This window comes from Symphodus melops (genome assembly GCF_947650265.1).
Source record: "Symphodus melops genome assembly, chromosome: 10".
Lineage (NCBI taxonomy): Eukaryota > Metazoa > Chordata > Actinopteri > Labriformes > Labridae > Symphodus > Symphodus melops.
The window spans coordinates 20,276,798-20,300,886 of record NC_136700.1 but is presented as its reverse complement, the minus strand read 5'-3'; the positions used below and the strand labels follow the sequence as shown (position 1 = coordinate 20,300,886).

The window sequence follows — 24,089 nt, the reverse complement described above, 5'->3', positions numbered from 1 at the left end:
TTTATTGAGGGTCTGGGGACTCAGAACCAGTCAGTATCTGGTGTGACCACCATTTGCCTCATGCAGTGCAACACATCTTCTTCGCATAGAGTTTATCAGATTGTCAATTGTGGCCTGTGGAATGTTGGTCCACTCCTCTTCAATGGCTGTGCGAAGTTGCTGGATATTAGTGGGAACTGGTACGCGCTGTCGTATACGCCGGTCAAGCACATCCCAAACATGCTCAATGGGTGACATGTCCGGTGAGTATGCTGGCCATGCAAGAACTGGGACATTTTCAGCTTCCAAGAATTGTGTACAGATCCTTGCAACATGGGGCCGTGCATTATCTTGCTGAAACATGAGGTGATGTTCATGGATGTATGGCACAACAATGGGCCTCAGGATCTCATCACGGTATCTCTGTGCATTCAAAATGCCATCAATAAAATGCACCTGTGTTCTTCGTCCATAACAGATGCCTGCCCATACCATAACCCCACCACCACCATGGGCCACTCGATCCACAACATTGACATCAGCAAAGCGCTCACCCACACGACGCCACACACGCTGTCTGCCATCTGCCCTGAACAATGTAAACCGAGATTCATCCGTGAAGAGAACACCTCTCCAACGTGCCAGACGCCATCGAATGTGAGCATTTGCCCACTCAAGTCTGTTACGGCGACGATCTGGAGTCAGGTTAAGACCCCGATGAGGACGACGAGCATGCAGTTGAGCTTCCCTGAGACGGTTTCTGACAGTTTGTGCAGAAATTCTTTGGTTATGCAAACCAATTGTTTCAGCAGCTGTCTGAGTAGCTGGTCTCAGACGATCTTGGAGGTGAACCTGCTGGATGTGGAGGTCCTGGGCTGGTGTGGTTACACGTGGTCTGCGGTTGTGAGGCCGGTTGGATGTACTGCCATATTCTCTGAAACGCCTTTGGAGACGGCTTATGGTGGAGAAATGAACATTCAATGCCCGAGCAACAGATCTGGTTGACATTCCTGCTGTCAGCATGCCAATTGCACGCTCCCTCAATGCTTGCGCCATCTGTGGCATTTTGCTGTGAGACAAAACTGCACATTTCAGAGTGGCCTTTTATTGTGGGCAGTATAAGGTACACCTGTGCACTAATCATGGTGTCTGATGAGCATCTTGATGTGGCACACCTGTGAGGTGGGATGGATTGTCTCAGCAAAGCAAAAGTGCTCACTATCACACATTTAGACAGATTTATGAACAATGTTTGAGAGAAATGGTAATATTGTGTATCTGGAATGAATTTTAGATCTTTGAGTCCATCTCATGACAAATGGGAGCAAAAACAAAAGTGTTGCGTTTATATTTTTGTTGAGTATATATATATATATATATATATACACACATATGCATACATACATATGTATTTACAGTTATATGTAATAGTTCTTTTAACATCAAACAGTAACATTGGTAGAGTATATAAATACTGAGACGAGGTAGAAGCAGTGAAGCGTGCCTCACAGATTCTGCACCACTTCCTCAAAATAGCCCTGCTCTTATCAGCCGGTGGATTCCACTGTGTCTGCAAGAGTCTGTTCCCACAGACTCACACACACACACACACACACACACACCTGCAGTCTACACATCCTATGCACCACACGTATGAAGGTATGAAAGAAAACAAGTGAGACAAATGTGCTACTACACGAGTACAAAGGAACACGACTCGACAAAGAAAGATTTGCTGACCAAAGTCCGGGCTCCACTTTGTCGTCAGAGCAGAATGAAGCCAGAGAGACACAAAGATAGTGTCCTGTTTACTGTATATACTGCATCACATAGCTTTGTGGATTGATTCAACGTGAGTGGAAATTAGAATCAGGTTCCATCTCAGTGAAGTCAAGCCCAGCCTATAGAGAACAACATTTGATCAAGCAGTTCTAATTATTTCTGAAGCAGCCACGTGCACACTAAAAGCACAGCACTGATTGATTTTAAATCCAGTGATTCTTTAACAACATCCTCTGTAATACTCACAGCACATTCAACTTCTTCAACAAAGAGAGGGCCATGTTGTCCTCATTCACTACAAACACATCACTAGTGCGGTCCATGGCTTATTGAAAAGAAAATATTCACAGGGGGGCAAAGTGCTGGCTAGTCATGAGTGTCATGCTTGCTTGAGGTGAAGGTCCAGTATCTCGCTTAACGAGATGGACTCAATATAAGTGCTAAAGCTAGAAACAAGAACTGTGTAGAGTGCTGAAAAGTTAATATTTAAAAAGACAATGTTTAAAAGTTAACAGTTCAGAGAGGGTTCATATTTTATAGACTCTGAGCCTCACTTTACTCAACTACTGCTCTTAAATACAATCGTAAAATATTTATTTTTAATCAAAACCATAGTCATATATGTGTTAAGTTTACAATCACTTTATCTCTAATTTTTCTGGATTTTTGTCCAGGCCTGCTTTCTTCTTTTTTTAAAAAATTGTCTCCGTGACTTTGTTTTTGCTGTCAACACTAGAAAATAAGGCTGGAAAGTTTGACACTGGGTACAAAGACAAACGGGCACAGAAGGAAGGGGAGACACAGACTAAGTACTAAATCGAGGGGAAGACAAGGAGACCGGCAAGAAGAAGGCTGTGTCTGAAACTACATACAGTAGTACATACGCAAAATAGTTAGTTGGCTGGCCAGTGAGCTCTGCAATTGAACAATTTCTGGCCAATCTAGTATACATGTGGGTATTTCTTGCATACACAAAATTGCATTTCCCTCCTGAATTTCCCTCGGGATCAATAAAGTATCCATCTATCTATCTATCTATCTTGCATACTGCAGCATCCATGTGCTGCTCGGCTGGTCTCAGTTTCCGAGGTGGGAAGTGGTTCTTCCGACTTCAGTGTGGTCACGCAACTTCAGTTTGGAAAGTCTGAATGTTGTTACAACAACAAATAACAGTGTGCATTGAAGAAGATGAGTGACTGTTTCTGTGACTCGTTATATTGGAGCAAAGATGTACAATGCATGAACTAAAAAAGGATCTTTCTAATAACAAAACGTAATATGCCCCCCATGTGACCGGCGTTTATGACATCAAGTCGGGCACCTTATCCTTTGCAGAGTTTCTAATTTGTTGCTCCATCTTGAGCAAGTGTTGACATGCATTTAACAACTCAGGAATTTGTTTTTTTCTGATATGTCCCCATGTTTAGTTTGGTTTATCTGCACATTTTTAAAAGATATGTCGATGAGTGAAAAACAATTAGAAATAAATCATGTGTGCAGGTGAGGTAGAAACCATGAGGGTTCATCACAAAACCTCACCTTAAGAGATAAAGCAAATTAAAATAAAATAATGATTACAAGGTAAAAAAAAAAAAAATTACCCAGTGAATGCACCATGTATATAAGTACATGTTTTTAGACACAGACAGGAGACACATGAGGACAGGAAGTGGAGGATCTGAAACAAGAGGAGACATCAGTAACACAAAATAAAACAGGAAATAACTCATGATCAAACACAAACTGAAAACGTCATCAAAGCGGTGCAGGACTTGACTTTTAGAGAAAAAAACCCCCAAAACAATTCATAGTGAGCAAATCTGACAATAAATCTGTTCTCTCACAGAGTCAGATCCAAAGTATTAAAACAAACGCTTATCCAAATACTTTATCTGATCACCTCAACATAACTAAAAATCAAACTAGCTCTCATGTCTCTGAAGATTTGTTGTTTCATCTTTTGTTTACCTGACTACTTGCTTGAATTTCCCTCGGGATCAATACAGTATCTATCTATCTATCTATCTATCTATCTATCTATCTATCTATCTACTTCACTAGTCTTAAAGCCAAGCCTTCAATTATTTACAAAAAAAAAAAAAAGTCCTGTTAGTCCATCTATGTACAGTGTGATACAATGGCTGAGGCGAAGAGGACGCTGAAGAGGAGAAAAAGAGAGAGAATGACAGAGCAAGAAGCAGGTAGTACATCCCTGCACATACTTTTCATCACAGATTGCAATCGGTGTCGTCTCATTTTGATCAGATTTAACAGGCGCAGAACGTCCTCTAACCATTATGTCTCTGACTCACATTCAAGAATCCATAAAGAAACTTTCCTTGTGTCGCAGGTGCATCTCATGTTAGACTTATAGGAGCTGAATCCAGGGTACAGAACAACATCCTCCAGTCTACTCATGTTTGCAGAAGACTGTGCTGCTTAATCTGTACGACTGTGCCACTACAGCCTGCTTTCCAGTCAAAATGAATAGATGTGGGCCTGTTTGCTGACTCCATATAAAGTGTTGTACAGCATACTGTGTTAATGTAACATCACATAACAAAACGAGCTTGTTCTGTTCTGTAATTAAGTGAAGATTAACATTAAATTCTGCATTATTAATGTCACTCCCACGCAGCGCACTGCTTTAATCCTATAGAACTTTCTCACATATTATACCCAGCTGGTAAAAAGCAGCAGAGTGAGGAGGAGCCCTGTCATCTTAACGCCACAGTATGGTATTAAGCTTGTTAGAACAGTCCACAGCACACCCTGAGGGGGAGCTGCGTTGAACTCATGATGTGCCCGAGAATGACAGAATTTCACACTCAGGGAAGATGTTGAGGTTATGCACTTAAGCCTCCGGGGAAAATGGTGCCTTCCGCTTACAGAGAGATAGCACAGTGACGGAGTGAGTAATGATCCCGTGTCTGTCTGCCAAATGTAACTAGGAATATCTTTTGGATTTTACCAGAAAAGACAGAAGTGGAAAAAAAAATGTCACGAGACGGTAAATTTTTCATCCCAGACAACTGCAGCCATAATAAATTGTGAAAACATTCATCTTAAAAAAAGAAAGGACAAAATTGGGTCATGTACTTTCATATCTCCAGTGGATGGAGTAGAGTAGGACTTAAATTGGTGTACTTTTACAAATGGAAGAAAAATGGCTACTTTAGTTCTTTTAGCATAACTGGGGCTCAGTGATGGCTGGAAGCTGAGAGCATTATCTCCAGAGACGGCCCAATACTTTCAGGTTAAACAACCAGACACATGTTTTACACACTTGGTCAAAAGAGGAAAAACTACAAACAGAAGTGATTTATGTCAGTGCAATGTTCTTTGAAGAGCTTAGCTGGTTTGAATGATTTCATCCTCCATTGGACGTCAAATCTCAGCTTTTTCTGGTTTTATGTGTTCTTTAGTGTGTTTTCCAGGTATCTCTTGCATGTTTAGGCACACAAATTAGGAAAAATTCAAATATCGCAGAAATGTGTCTTCTCCTACGTCCTCACGTTAGCTGTAGCTGTAAGTCTTTCTTTGTCGGTCCGTTATTCCGTCTTGTTAATTTATAAAAAGAGAGCCCATCTTTATTTTCTTCTGTGTAAGCATTTGTGAACAGCTCAACCTTTTGTCTTTTACTAAGGTTAGGCCAACCTTTTAATTTCAATGTTTGGTTTTAATATTCTGTGTTATTTAATGCTTTTATCCCCTGTAAGGTGACCTTGGGTGGCTTGAAAGGCCATCAAATAAAATGTATTAATATAATAATAGTTATTATTATTTAGAGTTTTAAAAAGACATAAAGCCCTTTGTTGTCAAACACTCAATGTTTAAAAAAAGCTCTGTCCTTTTTTGTCAACTACTCTTAGTCTTCCCCATTATATTTACTTTAGTGGCTCATGTGTTCGGCCTTTTAAAGACATTATCACCTAAACCTCTATATTTCACAGTGCAGCAGTCCCTCCATAGATGGATCCGTATAGGTTTACAAGGAGGAGCCCAAACAGCCACAACACAAGCATTAAGACAGCCTTCAACGTAAAGCTGAAGTGTTGGCTATTTTATTTTGGGAACAGAATAACATTCAGCTTTCTTTGAACCAGTGCAATATTCCTTTCTATTTGTTTTCTGTTGAACTACTTCATTTAATCGTGGGATTTTAACATCACTAACAAATCAAATGAATTAAAAGAAAACATGCTTCAATACATATTTCCCAAAGAAAGAAAAAGGAAGGAAGGGAATATCCGAACCGTTAAAGTGGCAGTACTTTTTTAGAAAGTGATAGACTTCATGTCAAACTTTTTTTCTACTGTACAAGTGCATACACGCTTTTGTTTCACTTGGGCCTATGGTGCGTCATGTAGAGAATATCAATATGACAGATGAGATGTAATACAAAATGCATCCTAATAAACATCAGTACATCTATTCTACTCTAGTGAATTGTGTGCTGGGGGTGACTTGACATGGAAAAAAAAACATCAATCTGTTGGCAATGCAAGATATTGTTGCAGTTGGAAGGAAAACTGAGGCACATTTAAGGTATTACAGGTTATGGAAGGAAAAATTGAAAATAAGGAAGGTGGGTAGATAGGGCCAATACCAACCTGCTCTCACTAGCTTGCTCCTTCTTCTCTCTGACCTTAAGCCACTTCCGCAACAGGAACCGCTTACGTCTTGGCGAGGCACTCGGCGTGGAACAGCGTGACCAGGAAGAGGGGCCGTCTTCGTCGCTCGATGGCGTGATTTCAATGGAAGGCAGCTGGAGGTACTCCTTGGAAGCCGAATGGGATCGCGTAGAGTCGGGACCGACAGTTAAGCGGCCCCTTTCAATCTCCTTCTCGCTGGGCACGTTTCTCATTCGTCGCATCTTGAATCGTTTCCTCCGGAGGGTTGGCGTTGAGGAGCTTGAATGTATTGAGCAATCTGACACAACATTGTTTCCTCCGTCCGAGTATGCCGGGGCATCGATTGGGACGCTCACCTGGAGCGAAGGAGGTCTGAGAGTGTCACTCATTGTCCTGACTAAGGTTTCTAACTGCAGCTTCAAATGCTTTCTGCTGAGGAATGTTGAGGTTTGGTGATAAGGAGGAGATGAGGCACAATCAGGGTCCTCAGACAATCTTTGATGGACCTAATGTAGCCCCCTGAGTTCCTGTTGTTTATTTCAAAGCCTTCTCCATGTGCCAGCCAAGGGATTCAACGTCTGGCTGGGAAGTCCTGATAACAGATATCTCAGGCTTAAGCAAGTCCTTCGGCTGCTCCTCAGCTGTTGGCTGTTAAGTATCAGTTCAGCGGCTGGCTGACAGACTGTGAGGAGCAGTCTTGTGGCAGTAAACTCAGTCTCTCAGGCTGGGCAGGAGAGGGCTGGATTAGATAACAAAGGGGGCTTCTGTTCTGAGAGCAGCAGATGAAACATGTATAAGGCCTGTCAGGGAGTGTAACACAACTCTTTGCTGGTCCTCCCCAGAGGCCCGCAGGCCAAGTTACACTCACACACACATAAACACACACCCCGACATACACACGGCTATGCTAGTGTCCAAGCTGCCAAAGCTGTTACCTTTGCTGTTGCTAATGCTAAAGCGGAAGGCACCAACTGTCAGCCCTTAAATATTGATGCTGGGTTTGTGAAAAGGCTGGGAGGTTGTTTGTTGTCACTTTGCGTTCGTTTCAAAGTTGCTGTAGCAAAAGAAGATGCTCTCGGCCCCGGGTCGTGCCCACACAGGAGGGTGAGGTCTGTCTTGTGCCATTCAGTGTGCTGCTGTCTCCACGCAGTCAATGCCTACAGGTCAGAGGAAGGTGTAAGGACTGAAAGGTAAAAGCAAGGCTGAGGGTGATGATGACATTATGAGGCAGCTACACACACACACACACACACACACACACACACCTGACTGAAAAGGAAGACGTAGTGTACAGCAACACAATGATAACCAATCACAGGAAACGGGCAGTACATCTGATGGGACGCATTAGCAATCAATCGCGCTCACTCATGGCCAAATTCTAATCTAGAAAACAAACAGTGCCTATCCACCACCATGCATCAGCACAACCTTATCAACCACAAACACCTTCCTTCCCTCAGGAACCGTTGAGTGTATCACAGACCTTTCAACATTCCCCCAAACAAAAACAAAAGATAACCCACACAATGTATCTACAGTAGGCGGTCTAACTGCTTTAAAAGTTTGAGTCCAGACCACAGTGAAGACATCTTCTCAAACAAAAGAATCCTCCCACCAAATGTCAGACCTTGACTCAGAAGTAATTGTGTTGAATGTCTCCGTTAGTTTATGGACCTTTGAGTTTTGCTAACTGTGGGCGAGTCGCAACTGTAAAACAAACAGCACTTCAATAAATAATTAAACAGGACTTTGTAAAAACCTTAAAAAAGCAATATGTCTGAGTGGAGTGAGACTCGACAAAGTCAAGAGTAAAACAGCCAACGCCATTAGCGTAACTAACAATGCTCTGCATGCATAGCTTTAGAGCCGCTCATTTATGAGGTGAGAACCGAATAGCAGGGGAACCCATCATGTGCCATTCAAAAGGCAAGGTGGTAATGATGAAGAGCTTGCAAGAGTGGAAAAGTAAAATATCTCCAGGGCTCCTTCTTAGCCCACGCAATCCCCAAATCCTCCTTCAAACACAGTCTAGCACCTTCAGATCACAACTGCTCTGCAAATGTACATATATACAAATATACACATAGAACCTTGTCTGGTTTTATTATCACATTACCTGATGACTCACTCAGATGTATGAAAACGCCTCACATAATCAAACTGAATGTAAAAAAAAACATTCATGGCATCACTCCCTCAGGTGTTACTATCCCTGAAAAGCTTCATGAATGTGTTCCTGGTTTATCCTCTTGCCTTATCTAAACCTTGATTCTGTCTTTCACGTCTTGCCCTGTTTTGCAGGGCGAGTAGTTACAAGATACTGTGGTTTATTCAAGCCTCCCTCTCGCTGCCATCCTCCTTTAGACCAGGGAGACCAACAGCTGCAGTGAAGTACATGGAGTGTGGGCTGGTGCAAGTGTAGAGTAAGCACAGGGAGAATAAGGAGGCATATGTTTGGTACCTTCCATTCAAACCTCAAGGCAGGGATTGCTAAAGGTTTGTTTTTTAGTTGCGGTCACAATTACAGCAGATCAGGGCTATTTGTGCGTCCTTTTACAGAGAACATGATTTATTGATTACCATTGGGATGTACAGACCATTGAAAATAAATACGACAATTTGTTTATTCCAGAAGAAATAGCCAGCCCTACCTACTGGAAACAGTGTGGTTTGTTAATGCATTTTTAATGAACCTCAAAAAATGGCCACTGAGAATGAGCAGATCAAACTGAAGACTGGGCTAATAAATGCTCAGCAAACAGAGAAAAAGCAAATGCAGGGGGAAAAAAATCTGTTTCAGTGCAACTCAAATCATGGACCAATCCTGATTGTTTCGTGCACATAATGAGGAGTTGAACTTCTGGGAAGTGCATGTCAGGCTAAACTTTGGAAGTAGAGACACACAATTCCTGCACTGCAGAGTCAAAGAGAGTCAAACCACTGACTAACTGATACTAATGAAATGCACTGAAGTAGGTCAATCTGAATGTCTATGAAGTTCATTTAAGATGGATGATATCACGTTTAAATGTCTTGCCTTAAGGTTTTTAGACAGGATGTACCAAAGTGAAAGAGCCCTTACAAAAGCAGTAACTTATGGATGGAACTGTTGTAATTAATAGGGAGTCAGAGCAAATGTACACTCTCCTGTAAATCCAAGCTTCGTTGTTTCTCTGACGGAAAGGAACACCAGCATGCGGTTATCTAGCCAAGAGCAAGTGGAGGCATGAAAAGCCTTTTCTTAAAATGGGACAACTGAGGAAAAACGCCTGATCTTAGAGATGAGCCAGGAGACTTATTGGAAGTGGGATTTGACAACAACAATTCTAAAGATTATATCATAAGACATGAACGACTCCAAGGTTCCTGGCAGAGGGTTTGCAAAGAAACAGCCAAGCCGCTTAAGAGATTATAAATCTCTTATCTCACATCCTGGAAGTTGAAATTAAAAAAAAAAAAATCAAATTGAAGAACTAGAATATATTAAGTCTGAAATCACACTTCTCATGGTGTGTGCTCAGTGGAAGTAAATCAAAGCCATTTTTGTCTCTACATATGCATCATTTGGATCAACACACTGACTCCATCACCATTACAATACAATGTTATGTAAAGTTATTTTAAAAGCAGGAATTAGCCTATAACACATATATCCCCTGAATCAGTGTTTACCAGTGTATCCTTATCAGTTGTGTCAAAGGCTGCAAAGAGGTCAACAAACACCAACAAAGAACACTGACCTCAATCTGCAGCTATCAAAAATTCAGTGCATGTATGGAAAATTGCAGATTCAAAACATGTAGTAATGTGTACAAGTCGGCTAAAAGCTCTCAAAAAGAATGAGACATTGAGGGTCAGATGGTGCCTTTTCTTACAACTCATGTTGAAGCACTCTAGATAAAAACTGTCAAGTTAAACATTGTTATCAGTCTAATAGGAGAGAGGGTCAAGGGTTACTTTTGGATTTTGCCTGCACTGACTCGTTCACAAAGCAATGAAGCTATTCAAGTTCAGATATAGAGGCAGGAAAGCTGAACAATAAAGTGTGGGTAGTCACGTTTGGGGAAAAGCTTGTTTTTTATCAGATTCCTTTAAGTGACTTGTCTGCATCTTCTTTATTATGATATATTCTGCTACTAATTAAGGCACATAGTGGTTTTAAAAAAAGATTTCTTCTGGGTTTTTCAAAGCCTTTTCTTGAAGAGACAGGTCAGTGGAATAAGAAATCTGGAAGAGAGAGAGAGAGAGGGGGGACTGACATGCAAGAAAAAAGCCACAGGTCGGATGTGAACCAGGCCGCCTGCGTTAAGAACTACAGTCTCCATACATGGAGCACGCAAACTAACCACTAAACCAACGGCGCCCCATGTTTTTTTTTTTGTGTGTGTACCGCTTTCTTTTTATGAAAAGGTACAGAAGATTTCCTTTGAGCTCCAGTATTTGAACTGAGGGAAAAGATCTCGATCCAAAGAGTCGATCCAAAGCAAACCTGAAATCAGTAATGAAACTTTTTTACTTGTTTTTAAGTCTGTATTTTCTAAATTAATGTAGGCCAACAATTATGATGATACAATTTCTTTTTAAATAAAGACAAATTACTGTTTGATACAAGTTCGATAGAATTTAACCTGTGATTAATTATAACTATCGACTGATATGCAATTTTTATTGTGATAACATTTTAGTCGTATCGCCTAGGTCTACATGTCCTGCTGTGTTATTACTACATATGTTTATGAACGTTTAAAACATTAAAACTAACAGAGAAAAAATAACAGATAAAAAGTTTACTTTGCTTCTCAAATGAATTATCATGAACTCATTGTGTGAGTGCTGACGTATTATTGAAATGCATCATCTTGACTGCTGAGGGGTAAATGTTGCAACATAAGAGAAGTGATGCTCACAGACAAAATATCATTTATAAAGACTATTCCAGCATGGCAGTGTTTATGTTGGAGTGTATCGTTCCTGTTCTCAGCAGGAACACACACAAGATAAGACGGTGACCTGCAGGCTGAGTGTGGAGGTGGAGGAACATCGTGCATTAATCATGGCGAGACAACGCTTCTCATTACAGTTTCACACATTGTAGTAGCCTCAAGTCGTACCTTGGCAGAGCTGGCCTTTCCTCAGGTGAACAGTTGATGCCATGGTTGAGCATGAGAGCATGTAGTTAAAGATACCATTACCATCACCGTCTGTTCATGTTTTTTTTTTATTTTTTAAACTCACTGATTTAAAATGTCATTCATCAGAAAACAAACACTGAAGAGTGTGTTTATCATAGACTGTAAAAATAATGGACGGGACAAGGTCCCCTGTGAAGTGAAGCTTTTTTTTTTAGATCGCCCCCTACTGACTGGCTGCAGTATAGGTCATAAACCCCGCCTCCTCAATGATAACAGACGGGACTTGGGTCAAACTGTTAAGTTAAAATACTCGTCACATAATTTTTTTCCAGACCTAAACTCTGCTGTGATCATTAGATATTATCACCCTACATGGTGTTCAAGTGCTCATTTTTCTGTGAAGTTTGTTTTAAATAAGTTATTTGAGGTTAAAAAACGGGATTTTACGTCATACATGGCGATGATTGACAGCCGTGGATCTTGCGTAGAGCTCTTGGTAAATAAGCAGTTACGTCGTGAAGTGAAGCCGGGACGACATGAAGCTTTTCTGTTCAGTTTTTTCGTCTTTTTTGAGCTGGTGAAAGCTGTTTTTTCTGCAGTAAACTAATGTCACGGACCTGTGGACTCTAAGGGAGGTTTGCAGTTTTTACAGTAAGTAACAAAGTTTGATTTATGTGTCATTGCTTAAAGCGCTATCGAGCGAGCTAACATATTAGCAGTCTAAGCTAGTTTAGTTATCAGGCATGATTTATCTTTTTATTTTACTTTTTAATATGAGCAAACCTAATAACTGACATGATATGTTTCTTGATATTGTTATATCGTTGTTGTGAGTGAAATTGTATTTAAAACCAAAACACCTTAATTAAAATCAGCTCATAGATGCCGTTCATTGACTGTACAGTTATGTTTCAGTAAATAATAAATAGGTCTGGTAAGGTTTTTAAAAAAGTATCAAGGACAAAAACAAAGCTAAATACTATAAATCTGTATAATTACTGATGTGTACATGTTTACAGTCTGTGTAAAGAGTGTGTTATACAGACATTAACATGTCACCATGCAGCCTGATATTTATAATACTGTATAATGAGGGAGAATATTTCTCTAGATATCAGGATAAAACTAAAGTAAGCTCTGATCTAATATAACTTCTGTCTGATTTAAGAGACTGACAGAAACGTGAACACAAACAATCAGCAGTGGTGTAATATAATATTAACCAAGCATCATACTGCTTAAATCTGTCAAATATTCAGCATGAGCTTACACACACAGTACCAATCCAATAATCACAAGTTGATCATGTTGTACATTTAATGACGCTTATTAATAAATGGTGTTATAACTTCACAAAACCTGACACAGACTACAAAACAGGCTGCTTGTGATGGTGGTTAGGAGGAGACAGACAGGCTCAATAAAAGAAGGCATAAAGATCACGTTTCTCCCAAAATTATATATTAATGTTTTTTATTTTGCATCTATAATCATTAATGAAGATTTTATGTCTTTTAATAGGTATTTCCCTGTTTTCACCAACATATTATACATTAAACTGAGGATTTCCTTTTTCTCATGTTGTCTCTCTCTCTCTCTCTTCCAGCTCGTCCTCGGAGGATTGCAGGACCTGACCACTGCTTCTCTTACCAGGGCGTTTGGTCTGATCTTACACTGGACGGCGGTCTGTTGTGAAACAGTGGGCCGAGTGTCGCGCCTGAGCCACAGAGGACGCAGCTCGCACATCCTGAGCAATGTTTGACTATTCATTCAAAAGATGAACGGAAGAAAAGAGAGGCTGTTTAATACCGAGGTTTTTCTTATAAGCCACATTTTCTTTTTGTTATTTTTAGATTAATCTGCTTTAACTTTAAAATACTGTGCATTCATTTGCCTCTTTCAAACCTGTATAACCCACAAAAACCTTAAATACTACCCTCCATCTAACTGAACAATCAAGTGAAAGAAAGTAGCTTAAAATACCACACTATGTTTTTAAGTACAATCTGTATTTGTTAAAGTTACAAGACTAGTGTTACATTTCATGTGATTGAATAAAATATAATAATGTAATTGCCTTCTCAGTCGTGTCTGTATCATACCACTCTACTGTCTTTATGTGCATGCTGTCTTTAACACTAACCTGCATTAAATGTTCAGCACTCGAGTGTTGATGTACTTTTAAAGCTATTTGTTTCCCTGCTGTGACTTCTGTCATTGCCCTACAAGAACATGAGACATTCTATGTTTTTACAGCTTAAAACAGGAGAGAAAAGGTTCAAATCAATAAACACTTTATTTTATTTATAACACATTGGCTGAACAGTGGTTCAGTTGTAAAAGTGAGGAGGTTACTGGTTTGAATCCGTCTGACAGGAGTCTCTCTGTGAGGAGTTTGCATGCTCTCTTCCTTCCACAGTCTAAAGGTGTTCACCGAGAGGAGAACAAAGTAAGGGAGACCATCAGGTGAGCTGGCAGGGGTATCTATCAGCCATCTTTCTTCTTCCTTGTGTCTAAAATGAGGATGATAAAAAAACAATGAGATAAACATCTTAGACAAGGAAAAGAACCAGAGAAAAGGTCCATACAAACAGAAACCTTCATGAAACAGATTCATTTACCAACTCCACAGTTATGCACAGAAACACATATACTCTGTAAATGTACATAGAACTGAAGTAACTACTGACAGCAGATATGACTTTAGTACTATGTGCACCACTACTTTCAATCATATAACATACTTTCACCAGCATGTTAGATCTGTACACAGCTTATGTTGCTAACTTAGCTAAAAATAGTTTTAGTTCGTTTTTTGCCAAAAATAAAAGGTTTAATAACCCACAGAGTTAAAGAAGATAGATAGACAGATAGACAGACAGACAGATAGATAGATAGATAGATCGATAGATAGATAGATGGATCCTGAGGGAAATTCAAGGCATCCAGTAGCAATAAACAAGACATACAGGACACGAAAAAACGTTTAAATTCAATAATTAATATAAAAAGTGTGATTTTCTTAATTTCTGAATGAACTACGTTTAGATATTTGACTTGAAATATATGGTGGTTTTGTACTCACGTTTATGGTCGGTAGATGAATTTCTCTCCGTAAAGATTCTTAAGTTCTTGGCGTAGTTGGGCTGCGTAAGCTATCAGAGCGGTACGCAAAGTGGGCGGGGCGTGTTGCCAGGGCTCCTCCCGCCGGACCCTACTGCGCAGACTCTGGTTGCAAAATTCCAAGATGACAGCGCCCATGAGGGCCGTAAAAAAGCTTCACGAACGTAGAACGGAAACAGCTACAGTCCACACCCACTGGTGTTTATACACCTGTGCAGCACAAGCACACAATACAAATATTAAAAAATAGTGCACAGCATGAAGGCCCTTGTTGGTCTAGCCATCTTGCGTCTCAGCGCCTTGTGCACTTTGCCATGCACACATTAGCCGAGTCAACAGATGGACCTACCGCGGAGAAGCTTTGCTGTTACAGCTGAGACATAGATCACAGTTTTCCATCACCGTGATGAAAGAAAAAAAACAACAACATGCGATTGCCTGCCTTTCACGCACCATTACTGACCATCAAAGTTCAGCTTCATTGTTCCCTGCCTCTCTATTCTTAGCACTGTGTCCCTGTCAGCACAATGTCAACGACGTGGGCAGATTACAGAGGCATGCTGGCGCATGATTAAACTAATACTCATAAAAATATGTGCAGCATGAAGTGGTCCGATAAGTCTGATTACATTTTTACAATGTCAAAAAGCATTAAGTATGTGACGGATCTCTGTGTCATGTTAGATTAAATATGTGAGGAACAATGAAGAGGCTGCTGTGACAACTCTTACCACTCCTCTATTTACCTGGGACGCTCCGTTTATGGAGCTCTGGAAAGTTTTTTAGAAAATGTGACAGATCTACTGTTTGCACTCGAGCTTAGAATATGTCGAATTTTATTGCAATATTTACATTCAAATGTCTACATAAATAAAACATGGACAACCTATGTTAAATACATTTTTTATGAGTATTTACATGAGCTCAAATATTTCCGACAGTTATCAAAGCCAGAGAAATTGTTTATTTTAAAAGTCTGACTTTAGTTATTTAACGAAACAAAAACCATTTGAGCCTCTTCACAATACACTCCATTTTTTCTGCTTTGCAGCTATCTGAGAGAATAAATAGAGCCACACGCACAGGAGTGAGCTGTGTGTGCATTAAATACTCTACCTGCTAGAATATGTATATCAGGCTTGATAGGGTTATTTAGAATTATGAGAACATCTATGTGACCAAGGGGTGTGCTGTGTGCGCAGTCTATTCGAGGTCCAGCTGCAGAGAAAGCTCTCTCTGCCGACTGCTTCATCTCTGTCTCACTTTTCTCAGTACAGCTTTTTTCTTTACAGTGATGAGCCGTTTTTCAGAGCTACAAATACAATACAATTGTATTTTATCAGATGGTCGCAAAAAAGCAGCGAGGACTCCTGTGATGGGTCGTATTACTGCCTATTTCCAACATAGTCCATGTGTGCTACGTTCCGCTAGCGCCGCGGTTTTGTTGATGGAAAATACAATCCTCAATTGCCTTTTATTTTGAAATTGACCGGATGCTCTGAGCATTTCCTTGTCCGGTTCACTTATTTCAAACAGAGCAGAGAGCGTGGTGACGCTGTCCGCTGGTTCTGCTTGCGAGGAAACAAACCACTGTGCTTGCTGTGGAAAGAGGAGCGTTGAGTATGGGAGGCAGAGGACAGCGGCGTAGTTCGTAGTTAGCAGCGCACTCGGATTAGGTGGAAATTGGCAGTTAGTACTTACATACCAAAGGACCGTTCTTTTAATTATAAGGTGTGGTGTTATTTACTTTGACAAATAAACTGCACCTGCATGCAAGAAAGGATGATAGGAACGAAGGGATATTTGATGTAAATACAATACTTCATCATCAAAAAAAACTATACGACAAAGAAAGCAACAAAGGAGATAAAAAGACATTTTCATAGAAAAGATTTTTTCTTTCTTTTTTTGTATGGAAGATGTAATTGATGGTACTAAAAACACGTGTCATTATCAAACAACCAACGCGCAATATGAAAACGTAGGAGGGCGTCATGACGCTCAGTCTGGTTGGAGTACGTTTTACACAGCGGCGCTAAAAGGGCGATGGGAGGATATAACATGCACGGTGACACCTATGATATGATTAGAAACTCGGTTTACAATAACAGGCTTCACTCCATTTGTTCCATTTGCCCCTCCTGTACTCATCTACCGTTTAAATCTTAACAGAGCTCCAGACGCACTGGCATCAGATTGCACACTGACCTTGTTTCAATGCGAAGAAAGGAACATATTGTACTGCAAATGACTGCGTTCAAAATGTCTACTTCTCCTTCTGAGAAGAGCCACGGTCTGCTGCTGAGCTGTTCACCAGCCAGTTTACTGTAAAACAGCTTCATGATGCGCTTTGTACATGCATGAGTCACAATACATGTGACAGTAAAAACAACAAAGCAACGATTGACATTAGAAGGCTTTCCCACAAAGCTCTCTCTCGCTTTCTCTTGTTTGAGTGTTTCCCCAGACTCTATATATAGATTACACTTTAATAATATGACATACTTCAATGTGCCTCAAGTTATTCCTCCTAAGCAGGCGATGCTATGCCTGGCACTTGTCCTTGTCAATCCTCCTCCTCCTACTTCTCTTTTGGTCCACGTCTATAGAGAATGGCTGTACTGATCAAACCCCAAGCTTTCATCTCTTATTTAGATTCCCTGCATTCTAAAAATAGCCTTGGCACACTATGGAAACAGGAACAGCTCTTTGATGGAGTCTTACACAGAATGTAGTGTGATGTTAGGTTGTATTTAAAGCCCCTGGAAACCTGACCTGAAATATTAACAATCTGCATTGATGTCCAAAAATCAATCATGACAAAGATCTGAGGGAAAATAATTATTCACAACTATTAGAAAACCTCGTTCAAAAGCAGCTGACTTTTGCAGTTTAGAATGGGGGCAATCAATATTTGCAACCCCCGACTGTAAATATTAGAACACACTGAAGGAAAGTAATGACCAAAAGTCCCAAACCAGCGTCAGTGTGGACTAGTGGTGAGTCATGTAATAAGATCTTAGATAGTGAAGGATTTGAACGTGTCGATGATCTGAGAACCAGGCTAACGTGTTTATTCTATCATGCTGCAGTTTATGTTCCCACACAGACACGTCTCCCCTTCCTCTTCAACTTAAAGCCCCTCATTTACATGCACTAGCAGCACCATTGGTCCAGAAGCGGATTTCAGCTCATGCTTTGAGTGTGGACTCCTGAGTGCATGGGGTAGAGAGGCTTGATTGGTTTATAAAATGTGTAACGAGTGCTGACATTGGTAGAAGTTTTTGTGTTTACAGCTGCTACAGATGATTCATTTTATTCGTTAGTTTTTTCAGAGCACATTAATTATTAATTACTGTCAGGACCTGAAGACAATTTTAACCAAAAATCGTATAAAGTGTATCTGGAGGAAATTACCTACCCTGCCTTTAAAAGTTTGTAAAAACAACTCCATCATGGTCATATAAAACAGCTAGAGTTATTACCAGGTTTGGATTTGTAACCTCCTTTGGATAGCAACACAATGAATTCTAGACGAGTCGAAGAAACGTGTTACGCCTCTCCACCTGAAGCTCACCTGTTGAGATAACTAAAACAACATTGTGAAACTGAGGGCAGCAATAATATCGGCGAGGTCTGTAAAAAAATGTTTGAACTAGCACAATCGTTTATTTCTATACGTTGATTTCCATGCATACTGCTTGAAGCGATGTCAGTCAGCAGCTCTTTCTCCTCTTATTAAGTGTGTGGCATGCAGAAAGTAACCATGGTGACTGTTTGTCAATCAATGATGATGCGCCCCCTCCATGAATAAAACTTACTGTAACCATGTGTCACAAAATAATGACATTGAAGTTTGAAGTCCACGTGTTTTTAAATGAATGGTAACTGTGTGAAAATATACCTCTAAAATAGATTTAAAGACACAAAAGGACACTCTGAAAGTGGAGCAGGAAACCCTCAAAGCGTGTGAAAAAAATGATCACAATGTAGGAAAGACATTTCAGATCTGGGGGAGACTTCCCCAATAAAGACATTTTTTAAACAGACTAAACTTGTCAGCACAGTTTCTGTGTATTTAAAAACATCATACAGGGTCATAAGTGGTTGAACTGGTCAGTAACTTCAAAAACATTTTTTTAAGATCACTGTGAAAAAATATATTATTATCATATATTATATATATTATCATTATCATATTTTTCATCTGATAGTTACAAGTATGGTTGCAAAATTCTGTGAATTTTCAAAGTTGGAAACTTTTCACTGGAATTAACAGACATTTATGGGAATAAACAAAAAAAGAAATAAATGAAAGGTTGGCACTGAACAGGGAACTGTTGGGAAAAATATGTTTTTTAGCATGATCAGATTTCATGCAAGTTCAGTTGAATATGCTTTTCCTTATATCACATGCACAGAGCACACATTACTGCAGGGCTATTGAGGCCACGCCCCCTACATCCACTGTGCACTACATCACATGCACAGATGACTTCTAGAACCCTGGACCACACTTTGAGGCCAGAGCACAAGACTATTGAAGCCACACATTTTAAAGGGAATCAAGTTTGGATGACATTATGGGGCAATATATTTTTTTTATTGTAATGTTTTGCATAGATGTCTGCCTTGGACATACATGGTATGATACAGTTTGATAAAATGATCCTCAATTTTGACTTAATTCCCATGATTCCTCATTAATTCTTATAATTCCCATGGAAAGTTTTCAATTTGGAATATTTCCAAAATCCCAAAGCACAACTTCACATGGAAAGTTTCTGAAAATTTACCCCCCCCCCCCTTTGCAACCCTAGTTACAGGCTGTACAATGATTTATTTTTTAGAAAAATGAATCAAGATAAAAAAAAAGATTGTTATTGTTTGTCAATATACAAAGGAAATCCACAGACTACAGAGAAAGCTAAAGAGAAAAAAAAGCCCCGTCATAAAAGTTCCCTATTCTCTGATACTGATGAAGTGAGGAAAGTAAAACCACCAAAACACCTACCGCTCAGTCATTTCATAAACAAAGCCAAAAATTCCAAAACCAAGGGGGAAAAAAACACCTCCTCTCAGTGTGTAAAATGACACCCAGTATTCTCCCCATCTGAAGAATCACTGATCAAAAAAACAAAACAAAACTGCAAGCCACCACATAGTCTGTTCACCAACTGTCATTTCCTGTGAGGTTAAGAGGCATTTTCCCAGGCCTGACAGCCACAAACAGCTGAGAGAAGAGGGACTGTCAGACCCAGGGAGACTGTGAGATGCATTCAGAGTGGTCTTATTCAGAGTGAGAGACAGACAGAGCTAGACACAGTGACAACAAGACAGAGTTGAGAACTATTACTGTTGTCGTCTGTTTTTTTTTTTTAAGCTCTTACAAAACGGTTCCCTTATCTGCATGTGTAAATGTACTCCTGAACATTGATACTACTAAATTCTACTCTGGTACTACACTGCATCAGAGGGTCCTTGCAAAGACAAACACTGGGGCGCACACACACATCGGCCTACACACTGAGTGGGATCCTGCAGGGTTTTGGCAGGCAGCTGCTCTCCCCTCTTTCCAGTACCGTTTACCATCAATGAATCTTACAGTGGCACACAGTACCAGACCGTACTGGCCTACTTTCCCTCTTGCTCATAAACGTGATTTGCTCCTAATTCAATGAGCTAACCTTCGTATCACACTGTGTTTGAGTAGGTTCACAATAAAGAATCAATCAGTGCTGTCAAAATGTGATAGATTTGATGTGATAGATAGTTTGATTCCTAGTCAGCACAACATCTACATATAGGTCATTTGTGCATGATCAAAATTGTTAGGCAGCCTTGTAGTTGGTGAATACATTCGGGGACAGAGTAAACACTTATAACTAAAAGGATTGTATAAGCTACACATAAATTAAAATGAAAACATTGAGAGCTTTTATTTCATGCTCTTACCAGTAAATTACCAAACAATCACACATTGTCCAAAAACACAACCAGGCAAAATTATTCATGTACAAGTATTTACTTATACTAACTGATCTTGATGCTATGTTGAAATGATAAGATGGTGTACTGTCTCATCAACATGGTGCAGCAGAGTGAATGGATGGATGCAGGAACTGGAGATCAAGCCCTGAACCAGCCGAGAGACTGAAGCAACAACTTACAACATACGCCTGCTATAAAGTATTTAAAGAGCATTAGTTAAAATTCATCCGGAATCTCTGGTCCACAGAGCAGGTTTAAGCGTAAAAAATAGCATACTAGCAGGATGAATAGTCGCGGAAAAGTGCGATGTTGTTGAAAAAAGTGCGATGTTGTTGTCAGTCTGAGTGTTCGAACAAAACAAAGTTGGATGATGCACGCGCTGCAGCATCTGTCTGAGAGACGCAGCAGTAACAGCACAAACAGTGTGAAACGAAACGTTTTGCACACAAGTTGAGGAAACATTGACTTATTTTCCGTTCCAAGAGACCTACATTCCTACATTATTTAATTATTGTCAGGCTATAAATTGAAGTTGTCCTCTGTTTCAAACTGCGTGTTTTGCTGGTTACAATGACCTCATTCGGTAGGCTATAAGTTCAGACACGCTGCAAAAACAATTAATCGACAAAGCAACTGTTGTCACCTCTATCAACCTTAGAAATACCGGATACAACTCTGAAATGCTTTTCAGCTACTTTTACCTTCGTTTCGACCTCCACAAACTTGTCCGTCGACTTGAGCCGCACAGCACCGGACCCAACTTCACAGACGGAAGCCTACACATCCATGCTGACAGGTAAAACACATCCGGGGAAGACGGCTGCGTCGTTGAACAAACTTCAATCAGTGCATCTTTAGAGGAGAAGGCGGAGACCTGCAGCCCGTTACTTCACGGATGAGAGCCGCAGAGAGCAGACCACTGAGCAGTGACCTATCATGGTCCGGCCAAACACCACACATGACCGGCCTCCTTTTAACCTCTTACTGGCCTGAGTGCTGCCCGACATCCACCTGCTATTACGTCTACGTCACTATTTACGTCATTATTAATGACAGGTATATTTGAACCTGGTTCAGGGCGGTTTAATTTGTTGATTTGTTAGGTTGACCTATCTGCTCTTTCCAATGTGCAGCAGTAGGATTTAAACACCAAATAAGAGATTCAGGGATACTCCTCATTAGGCTCACTCACTAAAAAAACAAGAACTAATACGGATTGCTATAATAAACTCTTTATTATGCAAACATCTGATTCCTTCATTCTTTACAGTCCATTTTCTTACACAATGTGCAGTAATGAGATTGTGTTTGGCTGCATGGTGTCTGAATTTGTTGAAGAAGTTCCAATAATGTTTTTATTTTTATTTCATCTAAAAGAAAAATTCACATTAAATGTTGGCTTTTTGGACATTCAGACCTGTCCATGTCGATTAAGATTTCAATTTCCACAAAGTCTTAAATCAGATCAAAATATAAAATACATCGAATGTGCATTATAATTTACCTATTTGTACAAATACCTAAACCAAACAACTAAATCAACACTATTTCAACGACCTGATGGAGGTCATATAATTAGTGAAATGGAGACCAAGAATGCAAATAGAACATTAGAATTCAGAAGATTAATTTTAATTGTCAAAAAGTCTTGGTTTTCCAACTTTTGTCTGTCAGACAGTCAGTCAGTCAGTACATTAACATGCAGTTAGAAAAATGTGATTTATTGTTTGTCATATAATCATCATAACTAACTGGACTTTTAAAATACATCTCAACATGTTAGTCTGGCTGGAATTGCACAAAGTCAAATTCTCAAAGTCTGAAATGTAGTGCGAAGTATAGCTAATGCTATAAGGACAGCTTGAATCACATTTGGACCCTTAGGAAATCGTAGAGTTTTTATGAAATGTACAGAGCTGAAAAGCAGTACAAGTTTTCACTGTTGGTAATACAACCAGTGTGATGCTTTCTAACTTGTAAGAAGGTCAAACCTGGAAGGATCCAAAAATAACAACCTGAAAGGGGTCCATCTCAACTTAACTGTGCATGTACTGTAAATGTACTGACTCAGTCAGTCAGATGGTTCACAGACGGTGGGGCTAAGACAGTCTCCATTGATGAGGAAAAAATACACTCAACCATAAAGTAAAGTTCTACATCACACTGAGGGTTTTAAGTTTAGGTTACCATAAAGTTAAAACTCATGTGAGGAGTTTTTATCTGGTTATAAAAAGACTGACATTAATAATGATGCTACTTTACAACCTATATGAGCAAACCACACAATCAATGAGAAGATGAATAATTTTATATTTTTAAGTCCATCACCCCTGCTGTGGGGGAGGTGTCACTTCCTCACCATTATCCTATCATATTGCTGCTGTCTCATATGGCGTTCTCTTCCACTAGTTCAGTCATGACATTGTTATGTGCGATCCTCCACCTCTCCCCAAGCCACCAAGTCTTGACCTTCTTCATCCCATCAGCCTCAGATCACCGCATCAGCCATTATCCGCTCACCTCCATTCCTGCCTTGGATCAGCGTTCACCCCATGAGCCTCAGATGACATCTCCAACCACCTTTTCATCAATCAATCCCAGCCTTCACACTTCAATCTGCTTCTTCTTCCCCACAGATGATGACGTCATCCACTAACGCCTCCGCCACCATTGTGTAGACTCCATGGGGGGATAGATCTTTCTGCCCTTTTAGGGCAGACATCCTTGATCACTTCTCTCTTTTTTAGATTTGTGTCTGTTAAAAGGATTTTTTCCGACCTTCCCATTGTTTCTAAGTGCTATGCTCATGGTAGATTAATGTGGGCCTCTCTAAATAATGTAACACAGTATTCTGTCTTGAACTGTTCTTCTTTACGAGCCTCAGTTAGAGTCGGTCGACTCTCAACTGGAAGGTTAGGGTTTGATCCCCAGCTCCTGTGACATGCGGTATGAGGAGTCAGAAAACAAAACAAAAAAAAGTGCTTTACAAGCTCAGGTCTATTTACCAAGTCGGTTTTTAAAATGTACTGAGGTTTGGATTGGTGCTTCATTAAACTAGAACATTAACTGATTGGCTTACATTAAGAATGGAGGATAACCTACTGTATAAAAATGCTGTGTTTAAGATTTTCAGTTTTCCACAAAGTACTTTTGCCAATCAAGTTATGAATCTTACATTTAATGATAAACAGGAAATGATTTTTTTTCTGCATGATTCAAATCCATATTATATTATCAATACATTTTATATAATACAAAAAGTTAAAAAACACACCCGTCAACATGCACACCAAGACTTTCTTACGATCTGTGCTATGTCTTTGGATTGCTGAGGTTTATGATGCTTTCACATGTGGTATCTTGTGTCACTATGATGTAAGGCATTGACATCCTTCTGCTGCAGGTGGACAGCATGGTGTTATGTAACCTGCAGAAAACACAGTGG

The 24,089-nt window shown here is 39.9% G+C and overlaps 1 protein-coding gene across 8 annotated transcripts in view; it reads right to left on the bottom strand.

Annotated features, from left to right (window-relative positions):
- The window catches only part of gramd1bb (GRAM domain containing 1Bb), a 115,733-nt gene that overhangs the window by 70,057 nt on the left and 21,587 nt on the right, over positions 1–24,089 (bottom strand). For 6 of the 8 annotated variants that reach the window (XM_079354871.1, XM_079354874.1, XM_079354863.1 and 3 more), the window contains exon 2: positions 6,375–7,552. In XM_079354871.1, the coding sequence (XP_079210997.1) occupies positions 6,375–6,784 (410 nt within the window). In that variant the 5' untranslated portion in view covers positions 6,785–7,552. Of the gene's footprint in view, positions 1–6,374; positions 7,553–21,345; positions 21,646–24,089 lie in introns of those variants that run through there. The other 2 variants (XM_079354870.1, XM_079354876.1) reach the window with 2 other exon arrangements.